The sequence below is a fragment of the Papaver somniferum genome, chromosome 3 (genome assembly GCF_003573695.1).
Source record: "Papaver somniferum cultivar HN1 chromosome 3, ASM357369v1, whole genome shotgun sequence".
In the NCBI taxonomy this organism is placed as follows: Eukaryota; Viridiplantae; Streptophyta; class Magnoliopsida; order Ranunculales; family Papaveraceae; genus Papaver; species Papaver somniferum.
The window spans coordinates 21,878,343-21,899,408 of record NC_039360.1 but is presented as its reverse complement, the minus strand read 5'-3'; the positions used below and the strand labels follow the sequence as shown (position 1 = coordinate 21,899,408).

The following is a 21,066-nucleotide window of genomic DNA, read 5'->3' as shown; positions in this document are numbered from 1 at the left end:
TTTGACTCGTGAAAATTAGACCTTTTAGTCAACCATGATCTTGATCTACCATACTTGTGGATTCAAGTTTGAAATGTTTATAGTCGTAAGTAAAAGCATATACAAACCTCTCTTTGTGTGGCCTCAACCATTGTCTCTTGCAATATTCCACTACTTTTAGGTAATTAGTCTCACAATCATCCTCGAACTCCTTCAAGTTGATCTCATATCTTGCCACACTCATCGACCAAACCAACTTATCCCACGCTTTCATGAATAATCCAAACTTGATCTCACCTTCTTTCCATTCTTCCTCTTCTTTCTTCTTCTCTTCCGCTCTCTCCTCTTCAGTTAGTTTACTAGGACGTTCATCTTCCTCATTTTCACGTTTAGTGCCTTTCTTTGCCTTTGGATTTTTGATATGATTCCTAAAATTCTTTCTAAGATTTCATTTTATATGCCAAGTGCAAAGCAAATTTTGCGCATTGGGAAAAACTATCCTCAGGACATTCATTATTGCTTGCTCATTGTCGGTCACGATAACCCCGGGAGTCTCGTCTTCATGGTAGAGAAGCTTCAAAGTTTCCAATGCCCAAATATAGCTATCATCCTTATCACAATCCATAAAACACCATGCCACCGTGAACGATTTCTTATATGAGGTTTGTCCAACAATGTTCAACAAAGGCATGTTGTACCTATTCGTCTTATAAGTACAATCCATGAACAAAACTTGGTAAAGCAACGCACAAATTGAATCATATCTGGATGCGCAAGAAAAATAGATCCACCTTCCCCTCCGATGACTCATGGTGTCTCACCATGTAGTTGTATTTGTGTTCCAACCGTTGTGATTCTTCCATCCCATTCAATTCTTTTGATAGTTTCCTTGTCCGCATAAATTGTAGACAATGAAGAGAGGTTATGCAGGTCGTCCCTCTTGAACTTGCTAAGGAGCTTGCTTGGTTTAATTCCCCAACTTGTTCTTACTTGTTCGAACTCGTGCGGTTTCAACTTGGCAACTTGGCAGTGCCCAACAAGACTTTCCGGATCTTTATGGTTATGCCAACCAACTTCAACTCTATTCCCCACATGTTATCGGTTTCTTTGTTCCTCCAAAAAATAATCTTGAATGGGCATCCACACTTCTTTGACTTCGTCTTGTACACCCTAGTCGTCTTCTTATCATACACATAACCCTTTCTCTTGTGACTTGTGTCCGTCGATCCACTACACTCGCATACAATTTCAAACTGCGTACCTCTTTGTTGGGTGTTTTTCACTAGAACGTACATCTTCTCTTTTGCTTTCTCAACAATCCAATTTACCGCGTCGTTTTTTTTCCTTCCATTCCAAATCATTAGCATAATGTGCGTTAGTATCAGGACCCTAACATTGTGAGCTTGAGGCTGATCCGTCATCGGTACCAATGCAATCTACAAAGAAACACAAGTTAGTTGATATATACTACAAATGTCGGTAGGGTCGAAATATAAAACAACACCGGCTAAAGAACCGCCGGCTTGGTCGAAGAATAAAAGAGTATCGAACAAACAACAGTCGGCAGGGTCGACGTATCCAGAACAATGCCGACTTAAGCATGTTTCAAATTCGTTTCCCGTGCTGCAAAAAATCTTGTAGTCGGCATGTCGATATATAAAACAACACCGGCTACATAACAACCGGCTTGGTTGAAAAATAAATACAGCGCCGACCAAACAGTAGTCGGCAGGGTATACGTACCACTACAATGCCGGCTTAAACATGTTTCAAATCACGACTTCTGTGTTGCAAAGAAACTTGTAGTCGGCAGGGTTCATATTTTTGACCCTGCCGGCTAAAATACTGCTCATGAAAAGTCGGAGCATTGGGTAATATATACCACGCCGACTTTTACAGTCGGCAAGGTCGACGATTGCCGACACTGGGCAGCAAAAGTGAAAAAAAAACAAAATCGATCATTTGCATGGAAAAATCACAATCTTCACCACGTAAGTTGTCTACCTGATTACTTGCAGCTCCATTCTCTTTTTCTTGGTCATTGGATTCTACGTTGGGATCAAGACATTCATCACTTCCATACCCATTTTGAGTTTGAGGAAAATAAAAGTGAGAGTCATGCATATAATCCATTTGATCATGATCTAGTAGATCATCATACAAGTAGTCATCTGTAGGAGGAAAGTTAGAAGACTCCCCCACTTCAAAATCAGGATTTGAATCACTCATCTCACTCATATCACAAATTTCTCAAAAACCCTAACTCCTCCCCCCCCCCCCCCCCCCCCCCCCCCCCCCAAACCTCTTCTACTACTTCATTCTCTTTCTTACTCTCAATTATTTCCAAATCCACTCATATAAATCAACTAACTAATTTAACTAATCTAATCATTTCAATTAAATTAGTGTTAATCATTGCAGGGACAATTTTACCATTTAGAAAATACAAAATTAAGGGACGGCTTCTTTTACTTCAAAATGACCTAGCTTTTGTCTTATTAGGTATACCCCAATTAATTTGGGTATACCCAATCAAGTGAGGAAAAAAATAGTTGAATATAGATTTTTTTTTTTTTGATATGATCCGTGCGGGATTCGAACCTTTGACCTAACAACTCGAGAGTTCGACCCTAACCAACTGAGCTATCCCCAGTTAGTTTGAATATGAATTTTTGTTGGTTACTATTTTATAACCTGATTTTGTCATCTCGTGAACTCTCGAAACCCAATGTTTGGAGCCCGATAATAGGTCTCATAAAATTCTGGCTCCCATGTAATTAGATCCACAGAATGGCGCATCGGCACATGAAAAATTGCGTACACCGACTCCGCCAACTAAAACGTGGAATATTTTAAACCACTGCCTAAACAATTAATAATTCGCGTGGCCACCACATCACCCCAATCAGCTGAGTCAAAAGGACACAATAACCTTTTCTTAAAAAAGAAGTCAAAAATTCAATTTTGACGATAATTCTAGAAAGATCTCGTGTCATTTAAGGAACCACCCAGGGATATTTTCGTACATGTAAATGTACTTGGTCCAATAAATTCGGTTTTCCTCTTTCCCAAGTCCCCCAAATTCATCTGAAAAGAAACAAACCCTAGAAAAGTTGAGAAGGTTGTTCCTTCTTCTTCTTCCTCTCATCCTCCATACGTTTTCTGTAAAAAGAAGTTTGAAATGGCTACTTTCCAAGAAGCTCCACCTGGTGATGTTAAGGCTGGGGAAAAGATCTTCAAGACTAAGTGCGCTCAGTGCCATACGGTTGAGAAAGGATCTGGTCACAAACAAGGTTTGTTCCGTTATCTTTTTTCAGATTTCTTTTTAGATTTGATTCAATTTGGTTTCAGTTTGATCTGTTTTGAGATAGGAATTGATTTTTTGTAATTTTGTTTTTTTGATTCTTGATGTATGTCTTTGTAGAATTGTTTCTTTGGTAAAATTCTGTTTAGATTTCAGTTTGTTTTTTCAATTGTTATGGGTAAAATATGAGGGTTCTAACAATTATATGAATCATATTCGTGTTTATATTGGATTACTATGTTACTTGCATGATCTAAGATCTTAGATCTACCTATTTGAATATCTTTTTACCAGAATTGATTATTCATCTAGCTAGTTGAATGTTGCAATTTTTTATTTCGAGGTTATTTTTTCTTATTGAATGAGTCAAATTCAACTTACTTTGTTTCTCTTGACCCTGTTGCTTTGGACCTTGTCACAAATTAGACCCCTTCAGGTTATGTAGAGGCCGTCCTTTTGTCATTGAAATCAATAAAAACTGATTTCGTCAAACTGTTGGCGTTTGATGAGGTTGCTAGCCTGTGGTGTTAGTATGACAGAATAATTGGTTTTGTAAATTGTAGGATGTTGGATGTTATCTTCGTTGGGTGAAGATAGGATATCAAATTGATTTGTTCAATCTTGTAATCAAGATAGTTTAATATATACCTTTTGGATTTGGTGTGGCAATTACTTACTGTGGTATGAACAGCAATTTATGTTCATCTAGCAATTTGGTAAATGAATTTTAATAATTAAAATTGCAAATTTTGGTACAGGGCCTAACCTGAATGGTCTGTTCGGAAGGCAGTCTGGAACAACTGCTGGTTACTCTTACTCAGCTGCTAACAAGAACAAGGCTGTGAACTGGGAAGAGAATACACTTTATGATTACTTGCTTAACCCCAAAAAGGTAAGATGGATGTATAATCTATTCATTTGTTATTTATATACACACAGTATTATTGTTATCCATTATCCATCACGACTTATGGTTTAGAAAGAGTGTGTGCCTGGAAGTTGTATCTTGTAATAAAGCATATTCTTCTTATGCTGCCCTCGTCGGTAATTAAATCTCATTATAGATTGGATGAGACTACCCTGTCCCTGTGTGTACTGTGGATGTTAACTACGTTTTAATGGAGCTGCTGAAAGCAGCATGGGTGATATATGTTTAGGTCTTAGATTTTCTATGTGCCGCCATATGAAATGTGCATACTTTTTAACTTTTTTTTTTGTACGAATTTTCTCCTTTGTGATGCACATTACTGAACAGTTATATCGTTGAATCTTCTATTGCAGTACATTCCTGGAACAAAGATGGTTTTCCCAGGGCTGAAGAAGCCTCAGGAGCGAGCCGACCTTATTGCTTACCTGAAGCAATCAACTGCCTAATCCTTTTACTGCCCTTTTGAATTCATTTTGGAGACACTTTTGAGGTGTGATATGATCGGATAGCAACAAATTTTTTCTTAAATAAACCCTTTTTTAGGTTTTTATTGCTGTTTCTTTTCAAATAGTACAGGGAGTAGGGATATTACTCTCTTTTGAAAAGCAAAAACACCATTTTGGGGAACAGAAATTGTAACAAATTTTATGGAGGCATATTTCATCAACATTCGATGGGAAAAAGCACTGTCATTCTTGACTATATCTGTTGGTTCATATATTTGATACATCTGTTGTTTGTTGGATCTTTTTGTTTTCTTTTCCTTAGCTAGTAGTTCTCTTTGAATAACCATATGAAGACCTGTGCTCTTGGAGCACACAACTCCCTATTATCTTTGTTGTTATCGACGGTAAACCTACCATTTTCGTTTGGGAGTTGCAAAACGAGATGCTGTCCAGTGGGTTAATTCTGTGTGCCCTCCCCGTTAGGGTTGAGGTTGTAGTTCCCATATAAATACATAGAGGGAGTTGTCTCCATCCCAAACTAATCTAAAACTTCGCCGTCGCCTTATTTGTCTCTCTGGAACACAACTCTTTTTACATTTAAATTCTCTGTTAAAGCAATGGATTATTGGGAGGACCTCAGGATCTCATATCATGTACTTTGGCACAATGATTTTTCCTTTCAGATACAATGATTTTTCCTCTCAAATAAGATAGAATTGAATATAATGCTGATTTTTCCTCTCAGAGACTGATTTTTCCTCTCAGAGATAAGATGGAATTGAATATGATGCCGTTGTAGATTGAACACAACTGGTTTTCCAAAAGCATCACTGGCTAATCTGAATATGATGCGGTTGTGAACACAACTGGTTTTCCAAAAGCATCACCGGCTAATCGGCAAAGAAAGCTAGGAGATCGCAGATGAACTTGCCTTGTCTTGCATCTCAGTTCAGTTCAGTTTTATTCCATCGCGATTGTAGATTGAACAACTGGTTCTGTTACTGTTGTTGGATTATAGTTTTTTTTTTTTTTTTTCTGTGAAAGTGTTGGTAGTACTTCTTAGGTTTTCTTATGGATTTTGGAAGTGTTCTAATGTTTTCACTTTGATAAGAACTGACATTCTACGCACAAGTTTGATCTTGGGTTTGTTGTTCTGAATATAACTTTCAGAATTCTTACAAGAATAGACTGGGTTTATTAGTAGCGAGGTTATGATATCCTGATTCCTGAATCTGAGTAGGGATTGATGCTGAAATGTTGATAACTGTATTGCAACTATGGCTATATAGCAGTTGTCAAGATTCAGCGGGAGTTTAGGTAGCATCTCATTCTGTTCAATGTTTGGATTTTGGAACTTGAGGATACTAGCCATGAATAAGTGGTTACAGCTGAGGCGTGTTGCAAAGGAAAGTTGTTTTGTCTGATGCTGTGGAGGAAATTACAGAAAGGACTATTCTGTTTGGAACACTTGTGTGCACCCTATTTTAGCTGCTCAGGGTTTGATGGTGTTCATTACTTCTCCTGCGAAAGAAAACTACAAAAGTTCTGCTACAAAAAAAAGTTTGGCTTTTTGCTATCTTTAACTTCATGGTTTGCATTTGGTTTATGACAAATGTGATGCGATGTGATCTGGAATATGAGTGAAATCCGGAGAAAAGTATTGCTGAATATAGGTGCGAGTAAGTGGAGATTGGAAGGAGTCGAGCACAATGGTTTTTATGATCTGCAGTTCTCCAGAATTTTGGTATCGTGTGCAGGCCTGTAAGAAATTTCAGAATTATGAGGTGTTGTAGATGACAGGTTCCACAGGTGAATCAATTCATGTAACAGAGCTTCTCGTGGTACACCCCCAAACAATATGATACCCCTATTAACAATGTTGTTAATTTGGTCTTTGCTTTTGCTTGTATCTGCTTGAGCTTGTTCCCAACAGAACATTCTTTCCACAACGAGAATATGCGGCTATATCAGCATGCGTTCGACACGTGTTTATTGAAAAGAACGGTCATATTAAAAAAATAGCTCGCGCGAATCACAATTCACAACCGCCATTATATTAGGTGTCTATTTCTCTCGCTCGCTGTCGCTTCCAGCAGAAAGACCCGAAGAAAATGAAATTTAGGGCTTTTAATTTACTCAATTCTTAGAGTGCAGAACGAGTCTTGATTGATTGAATCTCAAGCAAACGAAGATGGCGAAGAATTCAATTTCGGAAAGCAGCAGTGGTGGTTGTTCATATGGAATTGGTGAAGAAGAAACAATAATTGGTCCTCCTGATCCTGAGATGTTAAAGAACACGCCATCAAATATAGCAAGGTTAGAAGATGTAATTGATCAGTGTAAAGGTAGACATAAGTATCTTGCTCAAACTACAAGTCCTTCTGATGGTGAAGATGTTAGATGGTATTTCTGTAAAATCCCTCTTCGAATCAATGGTGAGTCAGAATCATTCAGGTATTTCCGTTTCATCGATTTGGATTTATTATTACTGCTATTATGCTTTTCATTTATTTCAATTTTGAAAAATTAGGTGTTGTCCAAATTTGACCAAAAAAATTGAAAGAAAACAGTTGATGTGAATACATCTGGTAGATTCAGTAGTATCGGAGACAAGAACACAGGCTCGCTAATTGTTTGATTACCTTCTAAGTTTGTGATACTAAGTTGATGGCCAATAGTTTCAGTAGCTCACATCAGCTTTACTAGAAGAATACTCTCAGATCGAGATGCATACAAGACCTCACAGAAGTACAAAACTAGTTCTGCATTAACATTTTCTTTCTTCACAATCGTACAGAGGTTGCAGCATCAGTTCCTCGAACAGATATCGTGGGGAAGAGTGAGTATTTTCGATTCAGTATGAGGGATTCTCTTGCATTGGAGGCTTCTTTCTTGCAGGTCATATTATCTGATTAACTAGCTGCTCGATGATATGCTTACTGTTAATTATGGATCAATTTTGCTAGAATCTAGTGATACTCTAGAAGAACTAGGATGTCGTTTGTGTATAGGGGGAGGCTAAGTGAAGAAGTTTATGTAACATGGAAAATTGAAAGTCAATGCTAGGTTTAAATGTGAACCTCTTCTAATGTGGTGGAACAATATGTTGATTTTTTTAAACTGTATATTATTTATATAGAGAGGAAGAATTGCTGTCTTGTTGGTGGAAGGAATTTGCAGAATGCAGTGAAGGACCAAGAGTGCACCACGTTGGTGCTGAAACTAAAATGAATGGGCAGCAACAAGCATGCTCTTATGGAGTTGACCATTCAGCGGAATTGGATGCAGCTGATGAAGAAAGAATTGGTGTGCCAGTCAAAGGAGGTCTCTACGAGGTATCGTCCTTTCCCTTGATCTTCAGTGTATTCTTTATGAGATGTGGTGAATGAGTTTACGAGCAATATACTAGTCCATTTCTGTATTATGTGCATGTTCATTGTTGCTTGTTGAGTTTGGCGCGATTTACCTTGTTAGTGAAACCATATAACTTGCTGGTGAGGCTTATTTAACATAAGTGGGAAAGAAGGAAGAACATGTTTCATTTTGCATTAGTATTGTAAATCACGGCACACGGCTTACAGATACCTGTTATTAGGTCCCCAAGACTGACATTGAGAATGAAAATCTAATCTGTTTGGCCATGCCCAGTTGGAACCTTATTTGCATAACAATTTTCATAATAATACTCCTCCCCCCTTAATATTTCGGGTTTCTCACTGTGTGCAATTTCTTTCCTGTTCTATATAAATTGCGCACCTCTAAGCTTGAGTTCCATGAGGGTTATTGTAGGTTGATTTAGTCACGCGTCAGTGTTTTCCTGTTTACTGGACTGGAGAAAATCGCCGAGTGCTACGAGGTCACTGGTTTGGTCGTAAAAGTGGTCTTGATTGGCTTCCGGTGAGGGAAGATGTTGCTGAACAGTTGGAGTTTGCTTATCGTGGTCAGGTATTAAGCTGACTAGGTTACTTTCTTCTAGTTTTTAATGGTTTTTTTTTTTTCTTTTTTTTTGACTTCTGGGTAAGTTCATACACTCGGCAACTGTTTAATTACAAAGAAAAACAATTTAATGGATAAGATAAAGCAACTGTAGAGAAAAAATCAGTTGCATTTATATGGTTAGGACCCAGGGATCAAGTTCATGTTCGATAAGAAAGAACTTTTGTAACATTCTCGTTCATGCACCGTAGAATAGGTCAATGTTCAAGCGCCTCTACCATCACAAAGTATCCATACTGCCCTGGAAGTGACTTTACCACAACAGTTGTTCACCATTTTGAACATTTGAGAGAAAAACTGACAGTGGGTAGTGGGTACTGTGCATCTGATCCGAATACAGGATACAGTAGTCACGAGAGTTATTGGTTTTTAAATGGCAGGTTTGGCATCAAAGGAGATTCCAACCATCTGGTCTTTATGCAGCTAGAGTTGATTTACAAGGGTCTAGTCCGGTATGGAGTAGTACTGCTTTATAGTGCCATTTTGTTCTATTTAATGTTATTGTAACTCGATTATTAAGCAAAACTAAAGAAGAGCTGTATATTGATTGGTCTTGTTTGTTCAGGGTTTGCATGCTCTTTTCATAGGGGAAGATGATAATTGGGAGGCTTGGCTGAACTTCGGCACTGCTGGGTTTTCTAATGTTATCAGCTTGAGAGGAAATGGCATTCAGTTGAGGCGTGGATGTGCTTCGCCTGGATCTCTAAAACCAACTCAGGTTCTGCATTTCATTGCCATATCTTTGTTGTTGGTCGAACACGTGTATGCTAGGATATTATTTCAGGATACCCTTTCCACTTTTGGATTCTTCAGTTGTTAAACGACTTGGTTAGACCATTCCGTCATTTTTGCCGAATTTTTCCTTCTTCAGGATGAAATCCGCCAGCAGAAGGCTTGCACCGTCTTTTCACACTGAGGCGCGCAGCAAGAGGAAATGGACGATTATTGTTCGCAGGTGTGTAATTTAGGATTTAAGACGTCTTGAACAGTTAACACCTGAATTCTATCTGTTGGTTATTGTAATACTGGTCTCCTATCTTTATCGGTGTTGATTATTGTATTTTTTTTTCCTTCTTGAAGCTTGCTTCATGTTGTTGGATGAGCATACTAATTTTTTATATCTGAAGCAGGTTTTCTTAAGCTGGTTGTTCTTAATCAGTTAACATCATTTTAGGTTCCAGTGCGTCATCTAGTATTTATGGTACATGGCACCGGGCAGAGGTTGGAGAAAGCGAATTTGGTTGATGATGTTGGAGATTTTCGCCATATCACTTCCATTCTTGCTGAGCGACACTTGACTCCCTACCAGCGTGACACTCAAAGAGTACTATTTATTCCATGTCAGGTTGGGTTCTGTCATTATTTTGATTTTTTTTTTCTGAAAGTCTTTGATGCCGTCATTTCTCTTCCTTTCAGTTTCCCTCAGCTGGACAGGAGAAACTGAATTTGATTACCTTCCCTATTCATTCTGTTTTCTAGTATATTATAGTGCACTGTATAGCATGCTGTATGATGTTGATTTTGGAGCTTTTGTGAAGACTCTCATAAAACTTCTGTATTCTAGTGGAGACGGGGGTTGAAGCTTGGAGGTGAAAGCGCAGTTGAAAAAATTACTTTGGATGGTGTACGGGGCTTGCGTGTCACATTAAGTGCAACTGTGCACGACGTGTTATACTACATGAGCCCCGTCTACTGCCAGGATATAATCGACTCGGTATATTTTCGTTTCAACTTGATATTGCAGCATTTTGATATTCCTTTTTGAAATGACGTGCTATCGATTTAATTGAGATTCTATTTATGAAGTGGTAAAATTAATTAGGTGATGCTTGTCCATATGCTGAAACATTTGTCCTGAATCCTGATATCTACTCCTCTTCTCTTCCAGGTATCAAGCCAATTAAATCGGTTATATCTGAAATTTATGAAGAGGAATCCAAGTTATGATGGAAAGGTATGCATATATTGGTGTTGTTGGTATGTCATCGTCTTCCATGTACAAATTAGAAACCAGTGAAAATTAGTGGTACTTTTTTTTTTCAGGTTTCCGTATATGGTCATTCTTTGGGAAGTGTTCTGTCATATGATATACTATGTCATCAACATACCCTATCCTCCCCATTTCCGATGGAGTGGATGTACAAGGAGCATGTTAATGACAAAGAACCCAAATCTGAAGGAACTAGTAAATCTCCTGAATTCCCATCACCCATAAATTTAAATCGTCCAAACTCTGAACCCATTTCCAAAAATTTGAGCTTGGAGGAAGAGAAGTCGTGTTCACAAGGAAGCAATGTTTTTCGAAGGAGGAAGATTTCGAAGATCCTGTTGTTTCATCATATCATCCCTCGACATCAAATTCGGAAGAAACATTCTCATTGACAAGCAATGAGAAAGATCAACTATCCGAGTCTAAGCTACAAAAGGCTTCGTTGTTTGAAAATGATAATGAGCCACCAGGAGACGGCCTAAATGCCCTGCTTTCTCAAAAAGAGCAGTTGGATCTGAAAAGAGTAAATTGCAAAGTTCCTGCCAGCGATTTGGATAAGGTTGAAGCGGTTATATATGAAGATAGCAATAAAGATACAATAATTAAATGGGCAAATTAATAAAGTGAGGTTCTGCTTAGAACTATTTACTCTCCTTCGCATAATTTGCAATTAATGTTGAGCTAAATTTGGTGTTATAACTGCTGTCTTTGTAGCTTAATTCCCTGAGAGCAGAGATAGCAAACCTGAAATCAGAGTGTGGAGATGAAGATCATAAAAAAGGCCATCAAGGTATCATTACGCTTCCTAATATTAATTTTTATTCTTATTTTTGTGCAAGTAATCTAGAAAAGAAGAAAAATGTTAAGAAGTTGTTAAAAGAGCCTCCACCGTGCACCGTAGAATAAGACCCCAGGTAGCTCTCATAGGTATTAACTTCCAGGATATCACTGGTCAGAGAGCATATGCCCCCAGGTAGCTCTCAGAAAGTATATGGCACTTAGATTTCCTTGGTGCAAATGGGGAGCAGGGAAAGGAAAGTGTCAGTTTCATCGCTGGTGATGGAATGTATATATTGGGCTCGCCTTTATAGCTTATGGAATACTTGACCCATTCAAATCTCTTTGGCCAAATTGAGTCTGGAAAATTTTCTCATCTGAGAACATGAGATTATCTGGTCATGTGAATTATGATATAATAGTACATATATTTTAGAAGGCGCTGGAGCACTCCACTGGGATCCTCCAATGTCAGAGTTGTCTAGAAATAGAGCACATAAAATAACCTTAACTAAACAAAGAAAGTAAAAAAGACAAGAAGAATGAATATGTTATTAGCTTTGTATATATTCTTCTAACAGACTCTGAATATAAAGAGAGCGATTACTGCTATTTATCTAGGTGGTGAAGAGGTAGACAGCGACAGGTTAAAGAAATCCCATCCACACCTTCTTCCAGAAGTAGATAATACACATAAGAGTTACAGGCCTTACATTAGGTACACGAAGCTTGAATTTGAGGTAAGTGAATACTTTGTCCTTTGTTCAGTTAATGCTGTTGAATTGCTGTCTAAAATGTACACCATTATATATTCTGAATCAACTCTCTATCATGCGTCCAGAAAAGTATCATTTGCTGTCTTGAACCAGATTCTATCAACTCCCCATTCATTGTTTAGATTTATCTATCAGGTAGACACATTCTTTGCAGCTGGATCTCCTCTTGGTGTTTTTCTTGCCCTCCGAAATATCCGTATTGGGATTGGTAAGTACTTACCTAATCATCTAGATATCTGCTTCTGTAGCCACTGGGACCTCATTCTATCTCTGCCTTGTAATTGAGGGTGCCTCTTACATATTGTTTGGTTTCTACAGTTCACTGCATGTGTAGTACTGACTAATTTTGCATGTTGAGTTCTTTTTTGAGATCCATATATTTCGAACACTTTGAGTCCTATGTTGTAGTCAGTGATTTCAGGATTTCAGGTGCGATCTAGGAACCTAGTCTATATTAGTGAACGGGCCTAATTTTGTACTTTTCATCTGTCAGCATCAGAACTTGTTGTCTGAGACTCTTATATTATATTCTTGCAAAAAAAGAAAAACTATGATATCTAGGAGCTGCTTGATTTTTCTTCTGTTTCGATTTGTTTTAACTTACAAATATACCCAAACCCCCCATGCAGGCAAGGGTCAAGATTACTGGCAAGATGAAAGCATATGCGAAGAAATGCCATGTTGCCAGCAAATGTTAAACATTTTTCATCCCTTCGACCCTGTAGCATATAGGTTCGCGATACTTGCATTTCAATCTTCTTTATGTATATCTGTTGCATCTTTATCCATATCTCCGTGTTTTTTTGACTTTTTTTTTTATTATTATGGTGGATTGTTTGTGTACAGGATAGAGCCACTTGTATGTAAAGAATACTCCAATAAACGCCCCGTAATCATTCCCTATCACAGAGGCGGGAAGAGGTTGCATATTAGCTTTCGGGTGAGTTTCTGCTTACAATTGAACTGTTTCGGGTGAGGTTGCATTATATCAATTTTCTTTCTGGTTTTAGTTAAGAGTTCTTTTCTTCTGTTTGCCATGTCTGTAATCTAGGAGTTCACTGAAGACCTAGCAGCTCGCTCTCAAATAGTTCGAAGTCACCTACATTCTGTAAGGGTAAGATTTTGGAGATAAGAATACTATTGTCACACTTTCCTCAACTAGTCTGTTACCCCACCTTCTTGTAAAAGAATTATTTTTTGGAGAAAAAATGGGAGGAGAAACAAAATCCTTACTGTTGGAGCTGATTTAATAGGTCAAATTGCTCACACTATGTCATCTGGGAGATGGAGATAACATGGAAGGTACATGATTAAGTTTACCAATTATCTCCTACATAATGCTGTTTGAGAATGTTCACTAATAACTTGGATCATGGAAGCAGCGGAGAGTAATCAAGAGGCGCAAGAAAGATCATATGGCTCAATCATGATGGAGAAGTTGACAGGAAGTAAAGAAGGTCGCATTGATCACACACTTCAAGTTAGTAATTATACTTCAGTTTGTTGGTACATTCTTTTGTTCATAAGTTGTTCATAAGAGAAGTTTGGTATCAGCTATATGTTAGTTCACTCTTATGGCACTTCGAAAAGGTCTAACTGTTGGTCTTTAACTACACTTGGCTGGAGATTACTGCCTGTTTGATGGTATTTTTCATGCAAGTTCACATTCTTAACTTGTAAGTGAGCGTGCTACTAGAAGGCAAATTGAGATGTTACTTTATTAAACCCTACCAATTCACACAAGTCATCTGTATGATATAATGATATGCTAGCTTCCCATTTTTGGGTACTTAAAATTTGTGCCCTACAACTCGGAAACTGCAACTAGCTCCTATAGCTCAGAAACTCCATATAGGCTTATTCTCTGTTTGTGTGGTGTAGTTCCTGCCTTGGTTCTTCATTGCAGACTTTAAAGTGGTTCCGTTTCCTATCATGCTGTATCCTTGTCATAACAATTTTTTTTGTTCTGCAGGATAAAACATTTCAACATCCGTACATATCAGCCCTAAAATCACATTCGTAAGTAGACTTATGAGTTAAATTAGAATCATCTCGAAAGAAATTGAATTTTTTTAAATCCATATTAAGTTGATACCCCTTTCTTTTCGAGTAAAATGTACGAAATAAGCAGCTTATGCCGCATGTTGTGTTCCTCACAAGAGATCTATTCCTAGAGGCTTGACATACAGAGTTGGCAAACATTTTTTTGTAGACCGTCTTTATATTAATAATTATTTGCACGTTTCAGTTGTGGACATTATTATCTTAGTTTCCATTCCAAATGTTTCTTGAAATATGATGCACTTCATAGTTTGTTATGCATATTCAGTAACAAGGATTCAAGAGAGCTAGGTTCTCTTTTCTTACCAGTAGACCTGGGTGAGAAGAGTTTCTTGGAATATTGCGCATTTTATGGTTTTTTATGCATATATTTAACAAGGATTTCAAGAGCATGAGCTTTTTTTCTTCTTACTGATAGAGCTGGGTGTGCAGAAACTACTGGCGGGATCGTGATACTGCGCTTTTTATACTTGAACATTTGTATCTTGATATACCTGAAGAGCCCGACTCACCTGATGAATCCGACTCCGGAATTTCTGATAAGACAACCAGCTCTCGTGGCAGATTTTATCAAAGTTTGACCTTGCTGGACGAAGACCTTCCTCTAACATTCTCCGACAGGAATGTTATTAAGGAGTTTTCAAGGAAAGTGAAGAAACAAATGAACAACAGGTAGTGGAATTTTATTGCACAACGGGTGCCCATTACAAAAGAAGTGCCGAAGAAGTTCAAATTCGAAGGCCGTTTTCAATTTCCACAATACCAGGTGAAAATTCGGTAGGTTTCTGAAGTCAAGTGTAAGTAGGTTAGTTTTTGTCTTTTAGATTATCTGATGAATTGGTGTGGGTTCGATGTAAATAGATAGTAATAAAAGGAACGAGAAGTAGCTCTGTATATTTTGTCAGGGGGACTAGAATGTAATTAAAATGAATAGCGATTTATTAAATTCCAGACAAAATGAATTTATTCTTGGCTAATGCCCAGCTAGATGCATGTCATCGTCCCTATTTTATGAATTTGATGTGCAATTCTCATCACCGAAGTAGAGCGCGTCAACCATGGTATCATACACAATCCGTTTATTTGTTTGTTGCATTGCTCCTAAGATAAAAGCTGGCTTATTAGTATGTATTGGCAAAAAGCCTAAACAAACAGTGTCAGCAGTTAATCTAATAAAATTAGCTCTATGATCTGAAATAACATGGTCTGCTTGATCAAAGTGAAGTGTTAGCAGCAACAAACAAAGTTGAAACTATCAAAGCTTCCCCGGAAACAAGCATCGAAATTAGCAGCAAAATAGTTTCTGGGACCAACGTAGTCAACTCCGAGGTTGCTAAAATGTGCCTTCACCAAATCTACAACTCTGTCAAAATGATCTCTTACATAAAGGATAGTCTAGCACCAGAATCTATCAAAGCACCACCTTCACCTTGATCGTTAAGCTTGAAAGTATCTTTAGGAAATCCTACTGTTTTGTCACCTACACTAACATCTTTTAGATTTAAGTAATAGTATGTCGTCCGAAATTGCTCCCGCACCGCAATAGGAGTTGCATGTACGTTTCGAGCTGCGGCTCCAATTGTCGCATCTTCACAGAACCTTAAATATGTGTTGGATGCCTTAATATTTTGGTTAAACGTCTCGAAGCAGTAGGAAAATTTACCTTGTCCGGCGGCACCCAATTGATTTAGAAAAGACCATGGGCCTTTCCCTAAACCAAGCATTCCTGCAATCATATTAGGTTTGCCACGTGAATGATTATCACCAAACAAACGATCAAAATTATCTTGGCGGAGACCGCAACCCACGTGTAAATCCATATTTTCGACGGCACCAGTGTTAGAGTCTAGAGTGAACGTCTCTTTAGCAAGATCACCAGATGTAGCTGATCCACTGGCATAGGCTGCTATGTAAATGCATTGACCACCATCATTGCAGTGACCTTGCGGGCATTCAGGTGTGTTACAAGGAACAGGATGAAATGTAGTTGACAAGTTCCAAGGATATAGTGGCATATCTTGAGTGAAAGCTATAACGGCACCTTCGCACTGAAGCCACGTCTGATCACTACCTGAATCAATTGCCAAATAGTAATTCATGAATGTCTATTGTCTACCAGGAAACGTACCTAATCCAACCTTTGCAACGTAAAACATTCCTGCTTCATAAAATGTAGGCAATCGTGTAGCATCAGGATTCATGGAGTGTGTTGCATTGCTCTCGAGTAATACTTGTAACTCAATGTAACGCGCTCGAGCTCTGGATTGCTTAACGAGTCTTTGAAGCCTCTCCTCCCGTGTTAAATGGTCACCTAGGTATAAAGGTGATTATTTGGAGTCTATATGAATCATCTTTAAACTAAACCCTTTGTTTGGATTCACTGCAATGGCTGAGTTTAGTAGGAGTGACACATGAGTAATTGCTAGAAGAAAAATGAGAAGAGTTCCCCCCATGATTGAGCTGAAACGAATGTTACAAGTATGTAAGTGCAATTTGGAACTTCAATTTATAATAGTAATGCAACCAAATCTTTGGATATCCATATTTATTAAGAAAACATGTCAAGAAGATGTTTGGATATCAAGACTAATTGGGGAAGTATTTTTTTTTAGTATGTCAACATTCCTTTTGTATATATAGATTCATTACCATATCTTTAAAAGATGCATGCATGCATGGAGTGTTAGAGATAATTCCTTAATCAATATTAAAATATTTATTTATAATTGCCATCTCTTCTATCATGGAGTGTACGTCTAATTAGAGATAATTCTGCGATCAACTCCGAAATATTTATAAAATCTTGCATCAATTATTGTGTATGTTTATTAGAGATAATTCTGTAATCAATATTAAAATATTTATAAAATCTTACTTCAAGTCGAACGGTAAACGACCTTCTGAGGAATTATGGTTATTACGTAACAAGATATCTTTTGAGGCAGCCACGGTAAAAGATATAGTATTTTTTTGTTATTTCTCATAGGCTATTCTTTGTTTGTGTGGTTCAGTTTCCTGCCTTGGTTCTGTATTGCAGTCTCTATGGTGGTTTCAGTTCCTACCTCGTTGTGTCCTTGTCATAACAAAGTTTTCTATTTCTGCAGGATAAAACATTTCAACATCCATGCATATCAGCTCTTAATTCACATAAGTAATTATCTCCTTATAAAATAGAATTATATAATTACCGAAAGAAAATCAAAATAGTATCAAGAAGAGTTTCTTGGAATATTATGCATTTTTATGGCTTTTTATGCATATATTTAACAAGGATTTCAAGAGCACGAGTTTTTTTTCTTCTCTTACTGATAGAGCTGGGTGTGCAGAAACTACTGGCGGGATCGTGATACTGCGCTTTTTATACTTGAACATTTGTATCGTGATATACCTGAAGAGCCCGACTCACCTGATGAATCCAACTCCGGAATTTCTGATAAGACAACCAGCTCTAGTAACAGATTTTATCAAAGTTTGACCTTGCTTGACGAAGATCTTCCTCTAACATTCTCCGACAGGAATGTCATTAAGGAGTTTTCAAGGAAAGTGAAGAAACAAATGAACAACAGGTAGTGGCATTTTATTGCTCAATGGTAAAGAAGTTGTGAGGAAATTCAAATTCGAAGGCCGTTTCAATTTCCACAGTACCAGGTGATAATTCAGTTGTTAGATGGATAGGTTCTGAAGTCAATAGATAGTAATAAGAGGATGGAGAAGTAGCTCTGTATATTTTGGCAGTGGGACTAGAAGAAGAAATAAAACAAATAATAATTTATTAGATTCCAGACAAAATAAATTTATTCTTGGCTAATGCCCAGCTAGATGCATGTCATTGTCCCTAGTTTCACGAATCTGATTTGCACTCCTCAACGAATCTGATTTGCAATCCTCATCACCGAAGTAGAGCGCATCAACCATGGTATCATACACAATCCGTTTGTTTGATTGTTGCATTGCTCCTAACTTAAAAGCTGGGCCAGTAGTGGTACTTTTTTGCAAATAGCCAAAACAAAAGGTGTCCCCAGTTAATCTAATAAAATTAGATCTATGATCTGAAATAACATAGTCTGCTTGTTCAAAATGAAGTGTTATAGGAGGATAGTTGAAATCATTAAATTCTCCCTGGAAACAAGCATCCAAAGAAACATTCAAAACTTGTCTGCGACCAACGTATTTAACTCCGAGCTTGCTAAAATGTGCCTTCACTAAACCTAGAACTTTGTCATAATGAGGTTTATACATTGAGGATAATAGACTACCAGAATCTATCATAGTACCACCTTCTCCTTGACTGCTAAGCTCGAAAGTACCTCTAGGAAATCCTACTGGTATGTCACCTACACTAACATCTTCTAGATTTAAGTAATAGAATGTCTTCCGAGATTGCCCCGGCATCACAAGAGGAGTTGCACCTACTCTTCGAGCTGGGGTTACATTTGTTGCATCTGCACCGAACCTTAAATATGTTTTGGATGCCTCGAAATTTCGGTTAAACCTCTCGAAGCAGTAGGAAAATTTACCTTCTCCAACAGAACCCAATTGACCTAGAAAAGACCATGGGCTTCGCCCTAAACCAAGTATTCCTGCAATGACATCAGGGCGGCCAGTTTTATGATTATCACCAAACGCACTATCAAAATTCTCTTGGTGGAGACCGCAACCCACGTATAACTCGATATTTTCATTGGCACCAGTGTTGGAGCCTAGAGTGAACATCTCTTTAGCAACAACACCAGATGAAACTGCTCCACCGATATAGCTTGCTACGTAAGTGCAGTGACCAACATGATTGCACCTACCTGACGGGCAAAGATCTTTGTTACTACAAGGAACAGGAATTACAGGACGAAATGTAGTTGACAAGTTCCAAGGATAAAGCGGCATATCTTGAGTGAAAGTTTCACCGGCACCATCGCACTGAAGCCACGTAAAATCACTACCTGAATCAATCATCAAATAGTAATTCATGAATGGCTGGTCACTACGAGGAAACGTACCTAAACCAACCTTTGCAACGTAAAACATTCCTGCTTCGTAAATTGTATCCAATCGTATAGCATCAGGATTCATGGAGTGTGTTGCATTGCTTTCCAGTAATATTTGTGACTCAATGTAACGTTCTCGAGCTCTGGATTGCTCAATGAGTCTTTGAAGCCTCTCGTCCCGCGTTAAATGGTCACCTAGGTATAGAGGTGATTCTTTGGAGTCTATATGGATCATCTTTAAACTAAACCCTTTGTTTGGATTCAGTGCAATGACCGAGTTTAGTAGGAGTGATACATGAGTAATTGTTAGAAGAAAAATGAAAAAAGTTCTCCCCATGTTTGAGCTAAAACGAATTTTGATAGACACAACTATGTACGTGAAATTTGATCCTCAACTTATAATAACAACCAAATCTTTGGATATCAAGATTTATTAGGAAAACATATCAATAAAATATTTGGATATCAAGAATTTAGTATGCCGACATTCCTCTTGCATGTACACATTAACTAGAGATATAAAACCTTCTTCTTGTGCGGTTTTGTTTTCCTTTGTTAGCAATGCAAATGAACTATATAATTTATCTATGTAAATTAATATAATTAGATTCATTACCATATCTTTCAAAACGCATGCATGCATCGGAGATAATTCTGTAATCAATATCAAAATAAATATTTAGAATAATTATCATATCTTTTATTACCAAGTGTACGTACCTTTTATTAGAGATAATTGTGTAATCAATATTACATTATTAGTCCGCTTTGACTAAATCAAGATATTAAGGAGACCGAAGGAATGTACAAGACTACCTCTATTAAATGAGATATTATTACTAAAATTAAAAGGAGTATATGGAGTATGTAAGAAAAATACATCGGTAATTATAATATTTATAAAAATATTTAAATATAAGATAAAAAGAAAAATCTTTATGGAGTGATTTAATAAATTTGTTTCCTATTAAGGAAGATATCATTAATATTTAGATTGGTGATATTTAAAATAATTTTATAATTGTAAAAGTTTCAAGGATATATTTGAGAGTTTGACTAAAAAATATGAGTATAAACAGAAGCTGGACATCATTTTAGGACAGACGAAAATAGAATAGAGGACATAAATTTTAGGACAGAGGGAATAGAATAATTGCCATCTCTTTTATTATTGAGTGTATGTACGTTTAATTAGAGATAATTCTGTAATCAATACTAAAATATTTATAAAATGTTACTTCAAGTCTAACGGTAAACGGCCTTCCGGCAATGGCTAATCTAGCCATAGAGTGGAATTATGGGTATTACGTAACAAGGTATCTTTTGAGGCAGCCAAGGTAAACTGTGACTCAGTTTAAGATGTGTGGTTACCGGTTATCAATGAGAATTCAAAGTGCATGCATGACTGTGGAGATCTACTTCAAAGAACTAAGCTTCTTTCATGTTGCGATGGGGCTTCCTTGAAAATCCTAGACCTGCAAGAGCTGGAGTAGCAGCTAGATCGAAATGACTGTGGCAGTGGGCGCTGTTAGTATAGGGCTAAGCATCACCACGAACTGAAATTAATGCAGTGGTCTATGGATTGGTCTGGGCTGCTCAATGGGGTTTTCAAAAGTTGTGGTGAGATCGATCAGATTCAATGTGTAGTAGTAGTTCAAGCTTTTATAGGCAGGTCAGTACCTTGGTTCGTACGACAGAGATGGCTAGCAGCAGAAGCAAGATATGACATACTAACGGAGAGGTGACTTTTGCCGCTGATGAGACATCTAGGAGTGGCCTGCTAAGATTAAGCTCACAATTACACTGTCTTTGTTTTCTTGCACAAGA

The 21,066-nt window shown here is 37.6% G+C and overlaps 4 protein-coding genes across 4 annotated transcripts; 2 read left to right on the top strand and 2 right to left on the bottom strand.

Annotated features, from left to right (window-relative positions):
* Window positions 1–3,047: 3,047 nt before the first annotated feature.
* LOC113355513 (cytochrome c) lies at window positions 3,048–4,956 on the top strand. The gene is made up of 3 exons (XM_026598383.1): window positions 3,048–3,272; window positions 4,042–4,175; window positions 4,565–4,956. Exons 1-3 carry the CDS (start codon window positions 3,161–3,163, stop codon window positions 4,655–4,657), a joined length of 339 nt encoding a protein of 112 aa, XP_026454168.1. The 5' UTR covers window positions 3,048–3,160; the 3' UTR covers window positions 4,658–4,956.
* A 1,606-nt stretch (window positions 4,957–6,562) lies between these two features.
* On the top strand, window positions 6,563–15,236 carry LOC113359145 (phospholipase SGR2-like). Its single transcript, XM_026602823.1, has 22 exons — window positions 6,563–7,092; window positions 7,455–7,555; window positions 7,795–7,992; window positions 8,447–8,602; window positions 9,034–9,105; window positions 9,219–9,371; window positions 9,525–9,545; window positions 9,579–9,608; window positions 9,828–9,998; window positions 10,218–10,367; window positions 10,542–10,607; window positions 10,697–11,032; window positions 11,358–11,433; window positions 12,042–12,160; window positions 12,332–12,404; window positions 12,826–12,928; window positions 13,043–13,136; window positions 13,248–13,310; window positions 13,450–13,498; window positions 13,579–13,676; window positions 14,169–14,215; window positions 14,690–15,236. Exons 1-22 carry the CDS (start codon window positions 6,849–6,851, stop codon window positions 14,931–14,933), a joined length of 2,664 nt encoding a protein of 887 aa, XP_026458608.1. The 5' UTR covers window positions 6,563–6,848; the 3' UTR covers window positions 14,934–15,236.
* Window positions 15,237–15,636: 400 nt separating this feature from the next.
* On the bottom strand, window positions 15,637–16,458 carry LOC113359144 (aspartic proteinase nepenthesin-2-like). Its single transcript, XM_026602821.1, has 2 exons — window positions 16,386–16,458; window positions 15,637–16,328 (listed from the first exon to the last, which is right to left on the bottom strand). Exons 1-2 carry the CDS (start codon window positions 16,456–16,458, stop codon window positions 15,637–15,639), a joined length of 765 nt encoding a protein of 254 aa, XP_026458606.1.
* Window positions 16,459–18,061: 1,603 nt separating this feature from the next.
* LOC113359143 (aspartic proteinase CDR1-like) lies at window positions 18,062–19,474 on the bottom strand. The gene has a single exon (XM_026602820.1). It carries the CDS (start codon window positions 19,472–19,474, stop codon window positions 18,062–18,064), a length of 1,413 nt encoding a protein of 470 aa, XP_026458605.1.
* Between the last annotated feature and the right edge of the window lie 1,592 nt (window positions 19,475–21,066).